This window comes from Typopeltis vanoorti, chromosome 12, assembly GCF_054136105.1.
Source record: "Typopeltis vanoorti isolate ZY-2024b chromosome 12, IOZ_Tvanoo_1.0, whole genome shotgun sequence".
In the NCBI taxonomy this organism is placed as follows: Eukaryota; Metazoa; Arthropoda; class Arachnida; order Uropygi; family Thelyphonidae; genus Typopeltis; species Typopeltis vanoorti.
The window spans coordinates 109,599,872-109,621,656 of record NC_143560.1 but is presented as its reverse complement, the minus strand read 5'-3'; the positions used below and the strand labels follow the sequence as shown (position 1 = coordinate 109,621,656).

Below are 21,785 nucleotides of genomic sequence, written 5' to 3'. Positions count from 1 at the left end.
ATTGACTGGAAAGGCACCTGTTGTTTACATCACACCAAAATGTGGTATGAACATAAATTTAAGGGTGTCTGTGAAATTCTTATCAACCACCCTAATCTTAACAGTAATGATGGTCTAAAAATTCCAAGAATATGGAAGGCACATATTCTAGCTGCATACTCTTTTTTTCTCCTTAAGAGTTAATTATAAATAGGACTATAGGTAATCCATGATCTTAAATCTAATTATAACAACTTTCATGTTAAATTAGGACATCCCTTTTACTGTAATAAAACTACTTATATGAAAAAAATTTTTGTGATGTTGTCGTAAATAGAATATAGCTTTGCTGTAGTCATCATCATACGCATCAAGGATTTAGGCCTAGCATGGCCTGTTCCGCCCTTAGAAGTCATTGTTTAAGAGGACGTCCTGGTTTTCTTTTTCCTAATGGCTTGTACTTTAAGGCTTGTTTTGGTAATCTTTCTTGTTTTCATTCTTTGAACGTGTTCCATCCATTTATGTTTATATTTTTTAATTTTTTCTATTACTGGTTCTTGGTTTAATTCTTTCATAATATCTTTGTTTCTTTTGTGATCAAATAGGGTATACTTTGCAGTTTTTCTCATAAACTTCATTTCTGCTGTTGTTAATCTTTGTTTGTCTTTTTGTTTTATTGTCCAGATTTCGCTTCCATACATTAAGACTGGTAAGGCTAATGTATTGTATACTTTTAGCCTGGGTTGTTTTTGAACTAGGTTTGGTTTAAATATAGAGTTAATTACACCTGTTATTTTTAAATATTTTGCAATTTTTACGTTTATATCTTTTTCATTTTCATATGTGATCATACATCCTAGGTAGTTAAATGAATTCACCTGTTCTAAGATCTTGTTATCTATTACTATTTTAGTTCTTGCTGGATCTTGTCCTTTAAAGGCCATAGTTTTTGATTTTTCTGTTGATATTATCATACCATAATCTTTGGATATCTCATTTAGATTTAAAATAGCTTTCTGTAAGTTATCTTCAGAATTTGTAATTATTATTTGGTCATCTGCAAAGATGAGAGTGTTTAAGTTAACTGTAGGTGAAAGTTTAATTCCTTGGTGTAAATTTTTACTCCATTTTATTATTATTTCATTTAAGCAGATATTAAAAAGAGTTGCTGAGAGGGGACATCCCTGTCGGACCCCTTGGTTTATCTCTCTTGTATATGATAGCTCGTGATTTAATCTTATTTGTATTTGATTATTTTCATATATACTTGTGATAGCTTTTAGGATATTATTTGGTATTTGTCTTTCTTTTAATATGTTAAATAATACATTTCTTTTAACTTTGTCAAATGCTTTTTCAAAGTCAATAAATGCAATATGTGTTTCCAAATTATATTCTCTTCTTTTCTCTCCTATTAATTTTAGGCAGAAGGCTGGGTCTATACATGATCGTCCTTTTCTAAATCCATTCTGTACCTCTAGAATAACTACAGCTTTGCTGTAGTTATTTTATTATTATTTATTTTTTCTTTTTTTTTTTCCACTAGAGAATAACTAGGCCAGTAGAATAACTGTTGATCAAATCATTGTCTGTTTAGCATACTGTGTGAAATGTAATACAGCTTGTCTCCATATATATGTGTGTATATACTCCAGATGATGACCTAAATATGAAGGTTGAAACGTCGGGAAATTAAAGTAATATTTCTAACACAGTTGTACTCTCCACAATTTGTCTGAAATGAATGTAAGATGCAGAGGAAGTTTGCAAGAACTTCTATTAAGTTATATCATTTATCTGATTTTAGATCCTCCAGTAGACCCTTGATTAATGGACAAAAAATTTCTGTCCTAAAGGAAAAATTTAGAACTTTTTTTTTCTTTCATTTACGAATAAAGCACACTAAAAGGTTAGGTCAAAGAGTCAGCATTATCTTATCATGCATCCAGTGTTGGGCTCAGAGTGTTGCGGCATCTAAGTGAGAGAGAGATGGTTAATGGAAAGGGAGCAATTAGCACTATGCATCAACACTGTTAGTCTTCGGGTGCAGTTCATCCTATTGTATTGTTTATGTTTTGGTTATTTGCATTTTACATAATTGTGATTTTTACATCTTTTATAATATATATAAATATTTGTGTATCATTATGGCGTGGCGGGTTAACTTGAGTGTTGTACAAAAATTAGAACTGATTGAAAAGCTTGAAGATAGTGTAACCATTGCACATGTGTGCAAGATTTATGAGTCATAAAGCAAACAATTTAAGACATTAGCAGAAAAAAAAAATTAAGGATTGGCATTAAAATACAGTGTAGATGTTTTCTCAGACTACTACAATTGGTAGTAGAAAACATGAAAGTGGCTAAAGATATAAACCTAGAGGAAACAGTGTTCAAATTGTTTGTTCAGCAGTGCTCAAGTGGTGTTGTTGTTAGAAGTGTTGAATTAAAGTCAGCTGCTGAAAGGCTTCTAGCATATGGGCCTAAAATTTCAGGGGGGGGGGGGGTGGAGTGATGGATGGATGGATGGATGGCTGGCTGTGGCATTTTAGAAAGCACCATGGCATTGTTAATAAAAGAACTTGTGGTTAATCTTTAGGTGCAGATGAACAAGTTGAGCTTTTTGGAAAATATCTAAATTACCTCATTAAAAATGAGGACCTCATTTTACCACAGCTTTATAATGCTGATGAGACTGAGCTTTTTAATTATGCTGTTCCTGAAAATACATAAGCTTACAAGCATGAAACAAGCACCCCTGGTTGTAAGCTAAATAAGAAGTGAATTTCAGTTTGATTATCTGCAAATGCTGATGGCTTGCATTGGCTTAAGCTTATGGTATTTGGTAAGGCAAAAAAAAACCCTCTTGCTTTAAATGATTTAATTGAACCAGTTACCGGTGATATATTTCCACTCAAAAAATGCCTGATTTACAGTAGATATTTTCTGTGACTGGTTCTTTAACCAGTTTATTCCTGATATGTGATACTACCAGACAGATGTGTTGAAAATTCCTTCTCATGAAATAAAGGCTGTTTTACAGCTAGATAATGTATCTACTCATCCTAATGCTGAGAGGTTAGTTAGCAGAGATGGGAGAATTAAATGTGTTTTTCTGCCTCCTAACACTACTTCACTGATACAACTTATGGATCAGGGTGTAATCGTTAAATGAAAGAGGTTGTATAAGAAATAGTTTTTGGAAGAGGTGATGGTTTTTTGGAAGAATCAGACAGAGAAGAAGAAGATACAAGAAGTACCAGGGTACTGTGAAATTTGCATGTATGCAACATCAGATTTGCTATCTTCAATTTAGCAACTCTGTAGGAAGATATGAAGATTACTATCATGGCCAATTCTTGAAAGAAACTGTTGTATGACATTGAGGTGTCTAATGTTTGGGACCCTTTTCTGAGGGCTACCAACAAAAATGCAACTGAGAATGATGTGGAGGCTCAAATATGATGAAAGTGATCTGGGTTATCAGTTTTTTGCTGACGTAGTGATGGTGAAAATTGTTCATGGAGAACAAGAGAACGATAATTATTATTATTACATAACACCTCCAGGGAGTCTAAAGACTCATCAAGGGAGGGTACCTGCTCTACAACTCTCTGTCTCCATTACTCCACCAGCTGCAACTACCTTCATCATCTACACCAACACCATCTACCGCCGACCACCACTAGTATTTTCACAAACAAACATCCATGCCCACGGCAGGATTCGAACCCGTAACCTTTTGTGCTGGAGAGAGGATAAGCTAACCACTCGGCCAACCAGGCTGGCATAATGATGACAAATACAAAGAATCGATTGCGCCTAATCCTGAATTGTCTGTTATAAGGTAGCATATGGTTGACATTATATTGAATCATCATTAGACCCTGATTTAACCGCGCGGTTAGCCTAGTGGCTTTGCGCTTCGCAACCATATGCTTGGGGAAGGAGTGTCCCAGGTTCGATTCCCGTTGTAGACGTGAGGAATTTGAGGATCTTCCTCAGACATAGCCAAGTTAGCCGGTCTTGGGCGCGGTCAGTAGGGTTTTTTCCGCCAGTTTATCTGGCATTTTTCATCCTGCAAACAGGCAAACCGACCCGTGAACATACGCCTCTACAGTCAAAAATATATCCCCCCAGCGGCAGACCAGGCGACGGGTTGGTTGGGAGTAGTACTAACAAAGAAGTCGCATCTAAAGTAACACGCTAACCCTGCATGGGAAGCGGGAATAATGCGTAGAAGAAGATCATTAGACCCTGATTTGTTTCCTTATTATGAACATTTTAGAGAATTTTGATCTGCATTAATAAGGAAGCAGCGCCAAGGTGTAAGGCAACTTAAGCTTGATTATTTCTTCAAGACCACTTCATCAGCTGGACATTTTTCACTAGAACCCTCTCCCAGCAAGGGATTAACACTTCTCTCTCGATATATGGCAGTTGTATTTCTGACTCTGAAAATTGTAATCCTTTCAGTTCATAAAAATGTTAATAATTTTTTTTAATGTTTTTGTTTATTTTTTATTCAGTAGAATTTAAGACTTTTAAAATATTTTTCCCCCTCTAAAATGGATTTAAATAAAAAAAAAAGAACTAATGTTTGCATTGAAAACAAGCTTGTGTGAGCTTTAAGAAAATAATAGAAAAAAAGAAGTGGTGGAAATACTCCATTAGTTACGTTGTATAGTTTTTGATGTGTTTAATTACAATGGTTTGGTTCTTCTCGTAAATTTATTTTTATATTTTTAACAGTTGTTTTAGTGGCATGTATAAATTACTCAATGTACATTGTAATAATATTTTATTCATAATTATACATTATAATAATATTTTAATATATCCTGTACATTTTAAGTTTGTTATTAATATGTGTTTTTAAAATACATTCAGCTTAACAGACTTTTGGCAATAACGGACACCCCTTCCCCCAATTAGTCCATTAAATCAAGGGCCATCTATAACTGTATTTGGAAAATAACTGTTTTTAAAGTTTAATTTTCCCATGTTTCCTGTTTACTGTCAATGTTAGTACAATTAGAACAAAACGGAAGCAAGGTTGTCAAGGAGGACAAAGGAATACATTTTGGCAATTTATTCCTTGACTGTCTTAGCTACTGTTAAAAATAACAGTAGTTAAATAAAAAAAAAAAAAAATTTTAACAAGTAAGCCAACTATTGAAGCAAGAAGTTCGCTGCAATTTTGTCAGCCAAGTGGCTAACTTGGCTGACATTAATTATTGAGAATGAAATTCCCCTTCTAAAATTCAAGCATTACCATAAATAACAATGTCACTGATTATTAAAGGTTAGCTGCTTTTTCAGTACTAGGAAAGCAACTAACCTTTTTCTTTCTCAGTACTTCAGTCACTTTGTTTACATATAATATAATATATTGTCACAAGATTATACGAACAATAATCTATGCACAATGCTATAATTTTTTTATGCCTTTGCAAATTCCTGTAATACTATTGTATAGCTATTTCTCTGGTCCAACTATGTGACAGAACAAAAAAAGAAGCTGCATGTTGAAACTAGATTCTGTTTTGTTAGACAAAGTTCAGTGTAAATTTTAATGCATATGAGATTAACTGCCCTATCAGAGCATTAATTAGTTTTGAAAATAGCCAAGTTACTTGCCTGTGACAGGCCATTATACCTGCAAACAATGGAAAAATGGGATTATCAGAAAGTGTATCTATTTTTTGGCTTATCTAATGAATTCAAAAGTTATGGGAAAATATTCACTTTAGTAATGTTTTATTTAGGAATTAGATAGAATCAAAAAAGGAGATCACCAGTCATTTGAAAAGGATGATGAAGAAGATGAGGATGAGGATGAAGATGAAGAAGATGATGACCCTGTCTCTGCAGACAAGGTATATATTTTTTGAAAACATATTCAGTTAATTTTTGTTGTTTATTTTCCCCAACATGTAATCATGGAAAAAGCTATGACAAATTAGAGATTTTCTCTCTCCTCTATTTCCAGCCATTCCAGTGTATTTTCACAAAAAGAGAAACTTATGTTTAATTTTATAAAAACTTAGTTTTGAAAAAGCTTGTTAAAAAGGACAAGTTTTATTTCACATATTGATCCTTATTTAATCAACATATCTAGAATAATGTCATTGCACTTAGTGCTTATAACATTACATTAGAGCCAGTCATTTTCTTATGTTTAAAAAGAAGCTGGTTTGCTTGATTACATTATATTTTAAGGATCTTGCAATGTTACTTTGTGTTTATATCTATACTAAAGAATTTTTTTTCTTATTCTTTAGCATTCTTTCTGCATGAATTTATGCTTGCACAATGTAGTGATTGAATGCATGTCTAGAACAAAAATCCAAAATTTTACCATCACCATTAAATTTGTGCTTTCTCCAAATATTGCAAAGCATTTCACACTTTCCTGTTGTACTGTTTAAAGTAGAAACAAGAGCACTTTGTTTTAATTGTTAATGAATTCAAAAATTCTCTTTCTTTTGAGGAGGTTAATGAGAACAGTTAAGTTTCATTGTAATGTTGCAAACCTTATTGGTTAATCATATTATCCATAATGAGTGCTTTATGTGATAGAGCACTTAAATGACATTTGCCAGCTTTAAGTTCATCTTATTTTTTAAATTTTATTGATACTGTATTTTCTTTGCAATTGATAATTCTTGCTATTATGGTGATTGTATCCTTGAAAATGTTATTACCTAATAAGTTTTGATTAATCTGAAATTGATTTCTTAATGACTGTAAATATGGAGAAAGGCTTACATATTAGCAGTTATTTATCTTGCTGTTTAGCAGTGTGGCATCAGTAGCATCATGCATAGCTGCATTAATTTACCAAAAAAATCTAATACAGATTACAGACACTCATTTTAAAATTTACTTCAAACTAATACATCTAACTTATTTTTATCCAACCTCAGAGGATACTCAGATAGAGTGTTAGTTGTTTTCTCTCTTACAGTTGTGAATTACTTCCATTATTTTCAACTCTCACTGTAGCAAACACTATAATAACAAACCACTCCCTATAACAGACTATTGAAAAGTCTCACCAAAACTTCATAGGGGTGTGCTATACTAAAAAAAATTCTTCGTTTTTCCCTTCTTTTACCTTGTGGTATTGAGGGTTTTCTGTTCGTTTAATCGCAACCGTATACAAGGATAAGATGGTCAGCCCTATGCCTCTTGGTGTATCCTATGTCTGTAGAGGCATTGAGTTCACAAGGCCAGTTCGCCTGCTTGCGGGATGAAAAATCCCAGATAAACTGGAGAGAAAAACCCTGCAGTCTGCCCAAGACTGGCTAACTTGGCTATGTCTGAGAAAGATCCTAAGCTCCTCACATCAGTGATGGGAATCGAACCCAGGACACTCCTTTCCCAAGCATATGGTTGTGAAGCACATAGTCACTCGGCTAACTGCATGGACTAAAAACAAAAAAATTACATTAAATAATCCACAACAACAAATAATTCTGTGCGTCCTACATGTTTGCTGTAGTGGAACTTAACTGCACTTGATAGTACATATTTGCTGTAGTGTGAGAGGTTTTTATGCCTCTAAATGTGCTGGCTTGAAATCCAGGAAATATTAAAGCTTAATAAATAATCTTATTTATTTTGTTCTTCTGTTTATAGCTTGAAACAGTGAAATGAATAAGATTTACTACTGCTGTTAGTTTAATAGATTGATTACTTCAGATAATGGAAAATATGAACCTGAGTAAATTATAGGTCTAACATTATTATTATTATTATTACATGACCGCCAGGGAGTCCAAAGACTCATCGATGGAGGGCACCCACTCCATAACTCTCCATCTTCACCACTCAATCCACAACTACACCAACATCATCTACCATCACCACCACTAGTATTTCCACAGATAATCACAAACATCCATGCCCACAGTGGGATTCGAACCTGCAGTCTTTTGGCTGGAGAGCGGATAAGCTAACCATTTGGCCAACCAGGCTGGCAATAGACTTATAATAGGCTGTTTTAAAAGATATTAATTGTATTGGCTAGATAATATCTCATGCATCTCTTAAAAGCATATGTGAAAAAATGTCAATTTAATTTTTTTTTTAAATTTATATATATATATATATATATATATTATATCACTCCTACACTTTGAGAGGCCACAAGGTCTGTATCAAATAAATGCCATTTGTAAGCTTTGGCCAAAAGCAAAGTAATCTTTTCATATTCTTCTTAACCACCAAACCATACTTGATGTGTTTACAAGTGAATAATTACATAGATGTGCAGTGTCCATGAAGTTAATATAACCTTTGTATACTATTAAAATAAAATGGATATCATGCTTATATTTTGATATATTTGATCTCTGTGGCCATTTGGATGATTAAAGATTAGCATGTTATAGTCCATGAGTAATAATTCATTGGGGACTGTGCCACAGAACTGAAGTGGATGAAATGAAAGACAAATGGGAATAACATGTTTGGTGAATCTGCAGTTCAGCTGTAAGAGGCCAGTTTTGCTCATGTTCCTGTAAGTTTAGCAAAAATGGAGAACATAATGCATGCTAGTTCTGCTGAACAGTGCTCATAGAAATATCTGTAGAAGAGACACACAGTGTGGAAATTGATAATGAGGGTCATTAATCAACCAAATTACACTCTTCTGAACTGCATAAAGAATAATTTTCAGAGAATCCTTAGGTGAGCACCACTCCAAATGTCAAGAGCAGTATTCCAAGGGCGGGTGAATGGGAAATTCGTACAGAGTAAGCAACTGAACAGGAAAGAAGTAAACAAAAAAGAATGTTTTCTGGAAGATGAAAATGCTATAAAAGTGATGTGATTATACCATGAAGAAAGACTAGGGGTAAGAGTCAATCTGAGAAGAGAGACCTCTTTTTGAATGTTAAATTGAACAATATCAAAAGTAAGTGGTGAACTAAGGTCTTTATTGTGACAAAACAGGAAAAACTGTGTTTTGGAAGTATTACAAGTGATTTATTGTTGCCCCCATTGTAGGATGGTGAAAAGATCATTGTTCAGGACATTTATGATAAATGTCCTGAACATTTATGATATTTATCTTGACATTTATCTTGAAGAGACACAGTGTGGAAATTGAAGTTTGACATGTTTGAGTACTACAAGGTTTATCATATGAGTATGATGGTTGGAGAGTGCTATCAGCAACAATTTCAGAAAAATTTCAGATTCTATGTGAATAGGGTTTGAGGTTTGTGAGAGCAGATCATTAATAAATATAAAGAAGAGGATGGGTGAGGCAACAGAGCCCTGAGGAATACCTGCATTAACTAGAAAACTGAAGAGAGAGAGCACTTTCCATCATTGCACTTAGTGAATGATTTGAGAGAAAACTGGCAATCCAGTTACAAAGCAAGGAAAGCAGGCTAAAATGGCAATTTGCTGAGATTCCAGATCCAGTCAGATACTTTTGCAAATGCTAAGTGTAACAGCACGGGTTTCTCAGACTTTTTTCATAGCACACATGTCCTGTAGCCCAGAAGATCTGCTGTGGATGTTGATTGACAAAGTTCATACTGGTGGTCATTGATCAGTTGCCAGTTCTCCAGATGTCAAAGAAATTCACTATTCATGACCTTCTCCATTACTTTGGATAAGTGAGAGCAATAGATAGATAGTTTGATGGGGAACATATATCACCTTTTTTTGGAATTAGTGATATGGACTTGCTTTCATGCTGTAGAATAGTGTGAAGATCAGCAGATGCCAGCTGAGTAGAATATAATGTATAGATGATAAAGAACATGTGTTAGTTCAGGAGCATAACTTGTAGGACTCCATCAGGACCAGAAGTTTTTTGTATCCTGGTGGTTTCAGATTCCTTTGATGTCTTTCTTCCAGAACATCAAACAGAAAGTCTGACCATGAAAAGGAGAAAAAGTCCCAGAAATCTTTCAGCTTGGTATTATTGTCCACTTGGTAAATGCTAAACTACATGAGGTTGTGAATGGCTGAGAAAGTACATTCCACAAGAGATGAAACTTGGGATGAGATCAGTGCTTTTAGAAATTTGTTAGAAAAGTAATTAGAGTTTTAAAATAAAACTTATTTTATTGGCTCATCTACTAGCTTGTATGCAAATTTTTTTATAACCTGGAGAATTTGGTTTTGAGCAGTCTTCTTACATTAATTATGATTTTGTGTTAACTGTTGTTTACTGTTAGTGTAAAATGTAGGAAACATGGCAAAATATTATCGTTTAGAATGGATGAACTAGATAATTTTTCATTTCTTTCCATCAAAATACAAAATCTTTGAACAAGTATAAATATAAATCAACAGTGGAAATCATTGATTTGTGCATTAATGTGTCAGAACTGTAATGATGGTCTTTTTTTTTAGGATAAAAGTGTTTTTGAGCAGAATTGTGATATAAAACATCCAGATCTTTCATTAGAACATTCCACTGACTTAGGTATGTTCCAAACTTTGTAACATCTCACATTTATTTCTAATTATTTTCTATATGTATGTGAAAGCTGTTTAAAAAAAAAGAAAAAAAAAAAGTGTCCTTTAATAATTGCAAATCCTGTACCACTAAGAAACTGCTTAAAGGACATTCAGTTTTTGTTCTTTCTTCAAAATGTAAAGTATTTTTAAAATGAAATACAGGTATCTTTTGCTTAACGCGGTTTTGCTTAATGTGGGATTTGATTAATGCAGTAAAATTTATTGTGACAATCCCTTTATATACTCGGCAAGTTTTAATTAACGCTCCTTTAAATTTACCATGAAAAAACATGCAAGCCTTGGGGAGTGTTTCCTGGCCGAGAGAAAGGAAGTCTTGAGCATGATGAAGTCATTCCTTCCATTGAGCATTAAGAGTGGGTGTATTACAAGCTCCAGTTGTTCTGCTGTATTTACAAATTACGTTCTTCATAAATGTTTTCATCCAGGAAAGAATTTCATCCAAATTCTCTTAATGATCTGTGTGAGAATGTGAAGGTTTTATTTTTTCCACCAAATATGACATCATTGCTACAACCCATGGACATGGGTGTCATTGCAACTTTTCAAAGCCTATTTTCTTAAAAAGACATTCTCAAAGGCAGTAGAAACAACAACAAGAGAAAATGCAATTATGCTCCAAGAATTTTGGAAAAATTTTAACATTAAGCATGCAATTGAAAATATTCATGACTCATGGGAGCCAGAAGACAAGTGTCTTCTAGCTGCATGAGAGCTGTTTGGAAAATCTTTTGCCGGAATGTGTTAATGAGTTAGGTGGTTTTCAATATCCTGTGAACAATGTGCGTGAAGAAATCTTTGCAACTAGTGAAGACCTTGGTTTTGATAATGTTGATGCAGAAGATGTTAAAGAATTATTGGATTCAAATTCAAAATGATTTCAATGAAAACGGTCTTCTTGAAATTGAACAACAACATGCATATGAAGACAACGAACAAATAGAATGTGAAGATGAGGTTCCAAAGGAGATAACAATCAAAGAACTGGATGGAAATTTCATAGTTTAGAATCTTAAGCAGCAAGTAATAGATATGGATGCAGATGTTAATCGAAGAATGCTTGTTTGCTGAAGTCTAGACAGTAATTTTGCTTGTTATCATAGAATTTATGCTGATAAGAAAAAAACTATAACTCTTCAAACGACTCTTGATAACTTTTTTTTTTGATAAAAAAATTGCAGTAACTAATGTAGGTACAAGCATTTATTAAACATTTGCTTTGCATTCATTTTTTATCTTTCCTAAAAGAGTACCATATAAAACAAATTATTAATACAGTAATCTATCATGGACGAATTGTAATTTGATATCGGAAAGGATCTGAGAGGAACTATTCATTTGTTTGCTGATGATGCAAAGTTGGGTAGAGGAAATAGTGAATGCACATGATGTCAAAATTTTGCAAGATGATTTGGATATATTGGGGGACTTGGCTAAGGAGAATGGTTGTCAATTTAATGTGGCAAAGTGTAAGGTTATGCATTTTGGGGTGAAAAGATTTGCAGTAGTATACCACATTAGTGGAACTGTACTCCAGGAGATTGACGAAGCCAGGGATTTGGGGGTGTTGGTGGATAGGGAGTTGAAGATTAGGGGGCACATTGCAAAAGTAGCTAAATCAGCTCATCAAATTACTTGGTTACTGAAGAATACTTTGACGAGCAGAGACAAGCAAGTTATTGTTCCTCTGTATCGAGCCTTGATAAGACGCCCATCTTGACTACTGTGCCCAGATCTGGGCCCCTGGGTTTCTTCTTGATGGGGAGGAGGTGGAGAGGATCCAGAGGCGAGTGACCAAGATGATAGCAGGCCTATGGAATGAACCTTATGAGAACAGGTTGAAGATTTGTGGGTTGCAGACATTGGTTGTTAGGCGGAAGAGGGGTGATATGATTGAGACATTCAAATTACTGAAGGTTTTCTATAAGATTAATTCAGAGGTTATTTTTCAGAACAGGTCTGGTGGTGGGAGGACTAGGGGCCATCCATGGAAACTAGGCAATAGTGTGGTAGCAAAGGTGTTAGAACTAGGTTTTTTGCATGGAGAGTGGTGAATGAGTGGAATAAGTTGCCAGAGTGTGTTATGGGTGCCATGACCATGAGTGGATTCAAGGCAAGGTATGATGAATATGGTCTGGAAGCTGAATAGTTGTTGACATGATGTTTAGGGACTCCTTGGAGTTGCCCATAATAATAATTTTTACCATTGATCATTAGATTTGGTTAACATGATTTTGATATATGCGGTAACATCGAGGAATTAATTAATCGCGTTAATCAAGGAATACCTGTAGTCAAATGTTATTCATCAAATTAAGTTTGATGTGTGAGCCTCTTTAAAAATTAGCCTCTTTGTGTTATTTTTTTCTTCTGCTTCATATATTGAAGAAATATGGCTCTACAGGGTTAATAATAAATTTAGTTTAATCCTATATCCAAGTGTGAGCAAACAAAGTTTGCGCCTGAAAGTATCTTCAGGACAGGGGTAAGGTGGTACAACACCAGGGCACTCCTTGCAAAGGTAAAGCAAGCTACCAACAATCCTTGGTAGCTTGCTCCAAGGATTGTGGGCCTGGCTCCCACTGAAGAGACCACAATAAAGGTCGAAACTAGGCTGGGTTGTGACTCTTCCCTTAATGCATAACATTAGACATATCCGCAAGGAGATGTGTTTTGCATAATGGGAGATACTGAGATAGGATTTTTGGTAGCTTGCTCCACCTTTGCAAGGAGTGCCCTAATGTTGTACCACCTTATCCCTATCCTGAAGATACTTTCAGGTGCAAACTTTGTTTGCTCACACTTGGATAAAGGATTAAACTAAATTTATTATACTCTAACCAAGTGAAAAATAAACTTTCAGGGTCAGTTAAGTATCAGTGACGTCCTGTGATTGTTCCTGTGGTTGACACTTAAAGTGTCAGCTTTTCATCTGAAAGTGAGTTAACCAGTCTCATATGGAGATGATATGATTCCCCCCCCCCCTGATAATCGAGGTTTTCATCCCACAAAACAGGAAACACAGCCATATAAGAATAAACCATATTGTCAGAACATTAGGCAGGCTTATATGAAATTGTTGCTTGTCTGTGATAGGCCTTTGAGTCTAGCATGCTAAGGAAAAAGGATATTATGGTGTGCAATGAAACTTGGATTTTTTAAACCTAACAATGCCATAGCTGAATAGTTTTATCATGTATCACTTACTGAATGGAGGGGGGGGGAGACACTTGATTTATATCCTATCTCTGACAGAATTTTCTTAATTCTCTTTTTCTGGCAAGAGCTAGGTTAGTTGGTTATTGCAAGGGTAGTAAAGCCTCGTCTTCTCTAACATTTCTGATTTCTGGTTTTTTTCTTCTGTAGAATAGACAAACACTGTAAAAATACCCAGTTTACATACTTAATACTTCATGGCTTTTGCTCTTTGATGAAATAAATAACCACACATAACCCAATTAATATTTATATATTTAAAAAAAAAAGAAAATTTCAAATATATATGTATATATATTTCCACTTGGTTATACTATAAATTAAAGACGCCAAGAAATTATATTCTCGGTTTAATCCTTCATCCAAGTGTAAGCAAACAAAGTTTGCACATGAAGTAACTTCACGACTGGGCAACTTGTACATAGAGGCTGATGACTCCACATCACTTGCTTTAGTATCTCATAATGCAAAGCACATATCCTTACAGACATGTGCATCCTCTGTTCAAAAGGAAACTGAACTTTTGATAGAAAATAAAACACAGGCCAATTATATTATTCGAATCATTTATTTCAATCAGTATGCTCTCCCTCAGCTTCGATACAGCAGTTGGCACGGTCAATTAATTCATAAAATGAGTTTTTTTATATCGGTTGCAAGACAACTTCAAGTAATTGATCATGTCTGTTCATGAGCTCTTAGTAATGGGCTAAGGTTTTCAGCAGAAAGAAAGTCTGTATACATGTCTCCCAAGAACACACTCTTTGCCCCAACCAAAAGTTAAGAATGAGAAAATTCTGTTAAACCCCTTAGAAACAGAAGCCAAGCTGGACTCATGTTTGAGAGGTGCATGAAAGCATTGAATATCTTTTACCTCTGTCCTCTACAGAATGGTGTCCTGATCGATGTTATGTGCTTCATCTTTATTACGCACCTATCTTCGCTTAAAGATTGATCAGGTCGCAAATTGATGCTTCTGCAAAGATATCTGTGATGGTTGGAGATCATATCCATCATCAATGCATATGAATAGCTGCTGGCACATTTTGCATATCACCCATTCCAAGTCATTATGTTAAAGCAAATGAACCTGTGCTATCCCTTCAATGGAAATAGTTGACACTTAACTATATTTAAAAAAATAAATTCATTCCCTATACATCCCACATGGATTAGTATCTATAATATTGCACACATCAGACTGCCATTTATCCATTTGGTATGCATGTGAAAAGGGATTATTCACCCTAATGGAATAAATGTTGATAACATTACCTGTTCTGAATATTATAGTATTTCTTAATCATTAGTTTATTTACAGCTGTTTAATGCACACAGAGCAGAGCACTCTGATTTTTTACCTATCCATAGCAATGGTTCGGGATCTGAGACCTCTATTGGTTGTACTACTGTTGCTCCTAATCACCTTATCTCCAGTCAGATTCTACTTACATGCAGTAATATATTGCTGAGATACATGCCATTTAGCCTGGCCTATTGGGACAGAGCCAACCTCTCCAGTATAATAGGTAAAAGAAATGAGGATGGCTTGGCACAACAAAATTTTAAAAATCCCACCCAGGATATTGGGTAACAGGCAAAAATTTAAAGGTGTGGTAATCCTTCTCAACATCCTCAATCTACTGACAAAATCTCTTATTTCCCTCAAATCCATAAAATAAAGCATAAAAGTGGCTTTCATTCTGCTTTACAAGATGTCGAAATTTATACAGCTTCATTATCTTCACAACTGGGGTAATTGATATGAAGATACTTCATGTACAAACTTTATTTACATTTGGATGAAGGATCGAACAAGAATATAATTTCTTGGAAAGTTTAAATTTATTTCTACCCAAGTGGGAAAATAACTTGCAGAACTATCACTGATATCCAAGGCATTTTAATAATAAAGTAATACTTATTTGAATTAAGGGGATATTAAATCCCACATTGTTTTAAAACCGAATAAGAAACTCAAAGATTGGAATCAGAGAGTTTCTTGCCGAATATAGTATAGTAAACTAGAAAGTATCGGCGATCACTAAGCGTCCGCTAAATGCAAGTGGCCCAGCACGTAGTGCAATACCGGAAATCTCGCAGCAAAGTCGGTAAAGTTCTGATCACTATTCTTAGGTATTTACCATAATGTAAAAACACATTTCCTAGGAAATGTATGCTGTTATTACATTATGGTGGTGAGGTCACTACCCAGACCGGTTTCAGCCTTTTTTGAGGCTTCATCAGTGAGTAGCTAGACCGAGTTAATACCAAAGTGTATAGCGAAAAGAACTTTATACTCTGCTATACGAGTTTCCGAACAGGTGCAACCATTAAGTTACTTAAATATAAAGAGCTAATAAGCTTCATTTCGGCAACAAAAACATTATTTGAATTAAGGGGATATTAAATCCCACATTGTTTTAAAACCGAATAAGAAACTCAAAGATTGGAATCAGAGAGTTTCTTGCCGAATATAGTATAGTAAACTATAAAGTATCGGCGATCACTAAGCGTCCGCTAAATGCAAGTGGCCCAGCACGTAGTGCAATACCGGAAATCTCGCAGCAAAGTCGGTAAAGTTCTGATCACTATTCTTAGGTATTTACCATAATGTAAAAACACATTTCCTAGGAAATGTATGCTGTTATTACATTATGGTGGTGAGGTCACTACCCAGACCGGTTTCAGCCTTTTTTGAGGCTTCATCAGTGAGTAGCTAGACCGAGTTAATACCAAAGTGTATAGCGAAAAGAACTTTATACTCTGCTATACGAGTTTCCGAACAGGTGCAACCATTAAGTTACTTAAATATAAAGAGCTAATAAGCTTCATTTCGGCAACAAAAACATTATTTGAATTAAGGGGATATTAAATCCCACATTGTTTTAAAACCGAATAAGAAACTCAAAGATTGGAATCAGAGAGTTTCTTGCCGAATATAGTATAGTAAACTATAAAGTATCGGCGATCACTAAGCGTCCGCTAAATGCAAGTGGCCCAGCACGTAGTGCTCTACGTGCTGGGCACTACGTGCTGGGCCACTTGCATTTAGCGGACGCTTAGTGATCGCCGATACTTTATAGTTTACTATACTATATTCGGCAAGAAACTCTCTGATTCCAATCTTTGAGTTTCTTATTCGGTTTTAAAACAATGTGGGATTTAATATCCCCTTAATTCAAATAATGTTTTTGTTGCCGAAATGAAGCTTATTAGCTCTTTATATTTAAGTAACTTAATGGTTGCACCTGTTCGGAAACTCGTATAGCAGAGTATAAAGTTCTTTTCGCTATACACTTTGGTATTAACTCGGTCTAGCTACTCACTGATGAAGCCTCAAAAAAGGCTGAAACCGGTCTGGGTAGTGACCTCACCACCATAATGTAATAACAGCATACATTTCCTAGGAAATGTGTTTTTACATTATGGTAAATACCTAAGAATAGTGATCAGAACTTTACCGACTTTGCTGCGAGATTTCCGGTATTGCACTACATGCTGGGCCACTTGCATTTAGCGGACGCTTAGTGATCGCCGATACTTTATAGTTTACTATACTATATTCGGCAAGAAACTCTCTGATTCCAATCTTTGAGTTTCTTATTCGGTTTTAAAACAATGTGGGATTTAATATCCCCTTAATTCAAATAATGTTTTTGTTGCCGAAATGAAGCTTATTAGCTCTTTATATTTAAGTAACTTAATGGTTGCACCTGTTCGGAAACTCGTATAGCAGAGTATAAAGTTCTTTTCGCTATACACTTTGGTATTAACTCGGTCTAGCTACTCACTGATGAAGCCTCAAAAAAGGCTGAAACCGGTCTGGGTAGTGACCTCACCACCATAATGTAATAACAGCATACATTTCCTAGGAAATGTGTTTTTACATTATGGTAAATACCTAAGAATAGTGATCAGAACTTTACCGACTTTGCTGCGAGATTTCCGGTATTGCACTACGTGCTGGGCCACTTGCATTTAGCGGACGCTTAGTGATCGCCGATACTTTATAGTTTACTATACTATATTCGGCAAGAAACTCTCTGATTCCAATCTTTGAGTTTCTTATTCGGTTTTAAAACAATGTGGGATTTAATATCCCCTTAATTCAAATAATGTTTTTGTTGCCGAAATGAAGCTTATTAGCTCTTTATATTTAAGTAAGGTAATACTTCTTTTTACTTCTTGTATATGAGAAATATGTGACTTCTGTATTAATTGAGCCTGGCTCCTACTGATGAGACTTCCCTCAGTATTAAACATGGTTTTGGTAGTGACCCCTTCCTATGATGCGTAGCAATATACACTTGAAGCATGCTTTGCATTATGGGATATTGAGGCAATCGATGTGAAGTTATTGGCCTCTATATGCAAGTAGCCTAGTTACGAAGATGTTTCATGTGTAAACTTTGCTTACGCTTGGATAAAGGATTAAGCAAGAATATAATTGCTTAGCAAGTTTAATTTAATTTATAACCAAGTGGAAAAACTATGTATGTTATGTATGCCAAAAGCAGCTGAGTTTATGAATTGCATCATTTGATGATTGTCTGTGATCATTCTTCAGTCTAAAAAATCAGAGTCAGCTACTCTTGTACACCTTAATCCCTTTTATGTGAATCCCACTAATGAAAAGCTGGGAACCTATAATATGTCAGTACTAGTGTTGTAGATGGGCTAAGGGTTAAATAATCCAGAAATTTATTTCTGGAGACCAAATATTATGCTTTTCTAACCACGGAGACTTCTAAGCAGGATAGTGGTCTCACATTGAAGCATGAAATTTATCTCCTGTCTCAAGGCCTTCACAAACTATTTCGTCACATGAATGGATATTTTGCATTTGAACCCACAGGTTTCATGTCTTGCAACCAACCAGGCCAGCAAAGATGACATAAAAAATTCGAGTGATAAAATGGATTTAACATAAAATCGTTCATTGTAAAATTACACTGGTATAAGTTAATGTATTGAAGAAGCTTATTGTGTGTGGTGACTGCTCTAAGATAAAATCCTTGCTTTATTGTTATTTCACCCTGATTATTTTTCATGCTATCAGATTTTCATCATTATGAAAAGATTTCAGATTGATACTAAAAAAAAAAATCTGTCATATTGAACTATTGTTTTGCAGTGGAGTTCAAAATTGGCACAGTCAATATAGGAAGCATCAGTGGAAAAGAAATGGAACTAGCAGAGGCAACTGGATAAGTACCAAATCAACATGATAGATGTTGCTGAACAATGAATACAAAAACAGGTGAGATCTTTCTGAGCAACAAATACAAGATGTTATATTCAAGTAATAACAATCCAGGTAAAGGAGTGGCTATGAAAATAATCTTCAATGGCAGACTATCAAGTAGTAATGTGGAAAAATATCAGAATGGAGAAATGGACAATGAGGCTTATTTGTCTCTATGGTCCCCTAGAAAGTTCTACTAAGGAAGAAGGGAAATTTTTTTGAGGAAGCCTAGAAGGCAGCAGTCATAATGAAAAATGTAATCCTTGTTGGAGATCTAAACAGCAGAATAGGAAATGATTAACAGACATAGAGAAATGTTTGGGGAAAAATTTAGAAAAAAGGGCAAAGCTAATAATAATGGTAAGTACCTGCTGGATTTCTGTTCAGGATACAGATCGAAGTAAAGTTGAGCAGCTTTCAGACGTCAACTGGAGGCTCAAATACTCAAATATCATTCAAGAAAAAAATTCAAGAGTTTGAAATCAAGAACCAAACCTTGGAGATTTACTGGCAAACCATGAAGAAAACATTGATTGATTTGGCCAGAGAAGCATGTAGTGAGGTTTTCTGCATGAATAGAAAAATCAGAACTTTATGTTGGCTCTGGAAATTAGAGGCAGTGAAGGAAAAGAAGAAAGCATAGCAAAAGTTCTTGACAAGTAAGTCAGCTTGTGCTCTTAGAGAATACAGAAAAATGTAAGAAAGTAAAGCACTGTGTAAAACTAGCTAAAGAAAAGTTTAGCTAGTTTTACTCATTCCTTTGATAAGAACATAGAAAATAAATATCAGGAAGTTATAAAGTTTTCTGGAGGCTATTGGAAGCATAGAAATGGAGGAAAGAGTGCTGCAAAAGGAATGAGATGACAAAGGCGACATGAAAACTTGAAGATAAAGCTAGATGTCTGGAGTAATTACTTTAGAAACTGCTAAATGAAACATGCCTTGTCAGCACAGTGGTAGAAAACATTCAACAGGAATACATATCATTACTTGAAGTAGAAAAGCAGTCAAAAAAACCGAAATGTGGAAAGATAGTTGTAGTTAGCCAGAAATGTTCAAACATGGAGGTATAAAAGTTGTACAGTGGCTTCTGCTCAATTCAGAAGGCCTGGTCAGAGGATTGAATTCTGGATCAGGAGTAGAGCTCTCATAGTACCCATGTATAAAAGGATAAATAAAATATTCTCAGAATTATAGTGGAATTTCCCTACTGAGTGTTTTGATAAGATTTATGCAAGTATAGTTGAGAATTGGCTATGAAAAATTGTGGAACAGAAACTTGGAGAGGAACAAGCTAGATTCAGGCCAAATAGAGGTTGTCAGAATCACATTTTCACTTAGTTACCTGAGAAATCTTGAGAATATAAGAATGACCTATATTTATTTTTTTTAAATCTGTATAGTGGATTCACAGAAGAAACATCAACTTGGTTGGATAATTTTTTGAAGACCAGTGAGAAGAACTCACCAGAAATGCTTTGGGAAGGAGTCAAGGTGATAATACTGAGATATAGCCAAGAAGTATCTCAGCCCAATTAGAAGACCAAGAGACCTATGGATGGGAACTAATCAAAAGAAGGTGGTTGGAAAAACAAAGAGACACAGTAACTGAAGAATATAAGAGATTACATAGAGAAGTCAGAACAGCCATCAAGCACGACAAAGAAAAGTTTTATACTAATAAATGTGAAGAGATAGAGTTGCAGATGAGGAGACACAGTTATTAAAAGGATGTTTTATTTAGTTCGTGACTTAAAGCACAAGTTTAAGCCCAAATTGAGTGTCATTAAAGACAGGAGTAGAGCATTACTAACAGAAGAATTGGAAATCAAAAACAGATGAAAAGAATACTGTGAGGAACTGTAGAACAGAGTGGATAATCAAAATTTGGAAGAGTCCTCTCACCAGGACAATTGCAATTTGGAATCTTCTCCACTTAGGCATGAAATTGAAAGAGCAGTTAAGTGGCTTAACAGTAATAAGGCCCCAGGTGCAGATGGAATCCCAGCTGAGTTAATTAAGGCCATAGGGGGTGGCAGGATAAGAGTGTTTCATAAATTGATTACAAGGATATGGGAGATAGGATCATGGCCTAGAGACTGGAAGAAGTTGGTATTCATACTACTACATAAGAAGGGAGATAAAAAGGATTGCAAGAACTATAGAACTCTTAGTTTAATATCTCATGCAAGCAAGATTTTATTGACGATCATACTAAATAGGATTGAGGCGAAAGTTGAAGCAGAGATCCTTTGCATTGACTGATTGGCTTTGGGTTGGAAAGGTAGTTAGACAAGGATGTTTACTTTTTCCTCACTTGTTTAGTATATATGCTGAGGACATCATTGTGTGAAGCATTGCATGAGCTCAAGATAGGAATTAGGATAGGTTGTAAATTGATCAGTAATCTGAGGTATGCTAATGATACCGTACTCCTCTGTAATGACAAGAACTAGGACAAATTCTTGACAAAGTTAACAAGATCAGTAATAACAGAGGACTTCAACTCAATCCTGGCAAGACAAAGATTATGGTTCTCAAAGGAAGTACAAACAGAGAAGCTCTTGAGAAACAAGTGTACCTTAATGGAGAAAGAATTGAGGAAGTCAGCAAATGTGAGTACCCGGGATCCATTATTAATGTGAAGAATTGCTGTTCAGAAGAGGTCAAAAAAAAAGGTTAGGAATGGCTAAAACAACAGTCAGGGACCTGTCAATCTGGAAAGATGGATCTATTTCCATGGGAACAAAGTTGAGGATTTTGAATGTAGTTGTTTCTCCAAGCAACTTATGGATGTGAGACTCGGAACTTAAAACCTTGGAACCTCTCTACTGTA

At 35.0% G+C, this 21,785-nt stretch overlaps 1 protein-coding gene across 1 annotated transcript in view; it reads left to right on the top strand.

The window, feature by feature from the left end:
* The window catches only part of Fak (protein tyrosine kinase 2 Fak), a 316,957-nt gene that overhangs the window by 269,160 nt on the left and 26,012 nt on the right, over nt 1-21,785 (top strand). The window contains exons 23-24 of the mRNA XM_090402169.1: nt 5,748-5,858; nt 10,360-10,432. Of these exons, the coding sequence (XP_090258295.1) occupies nt 5,748-5,858; nt 10,360-10,432 (184 nt within the window). The remainder of the gene's footprint in view (nt 1-5,747; nt 5,859-10,359; nt 10,433-21,785) is intronic.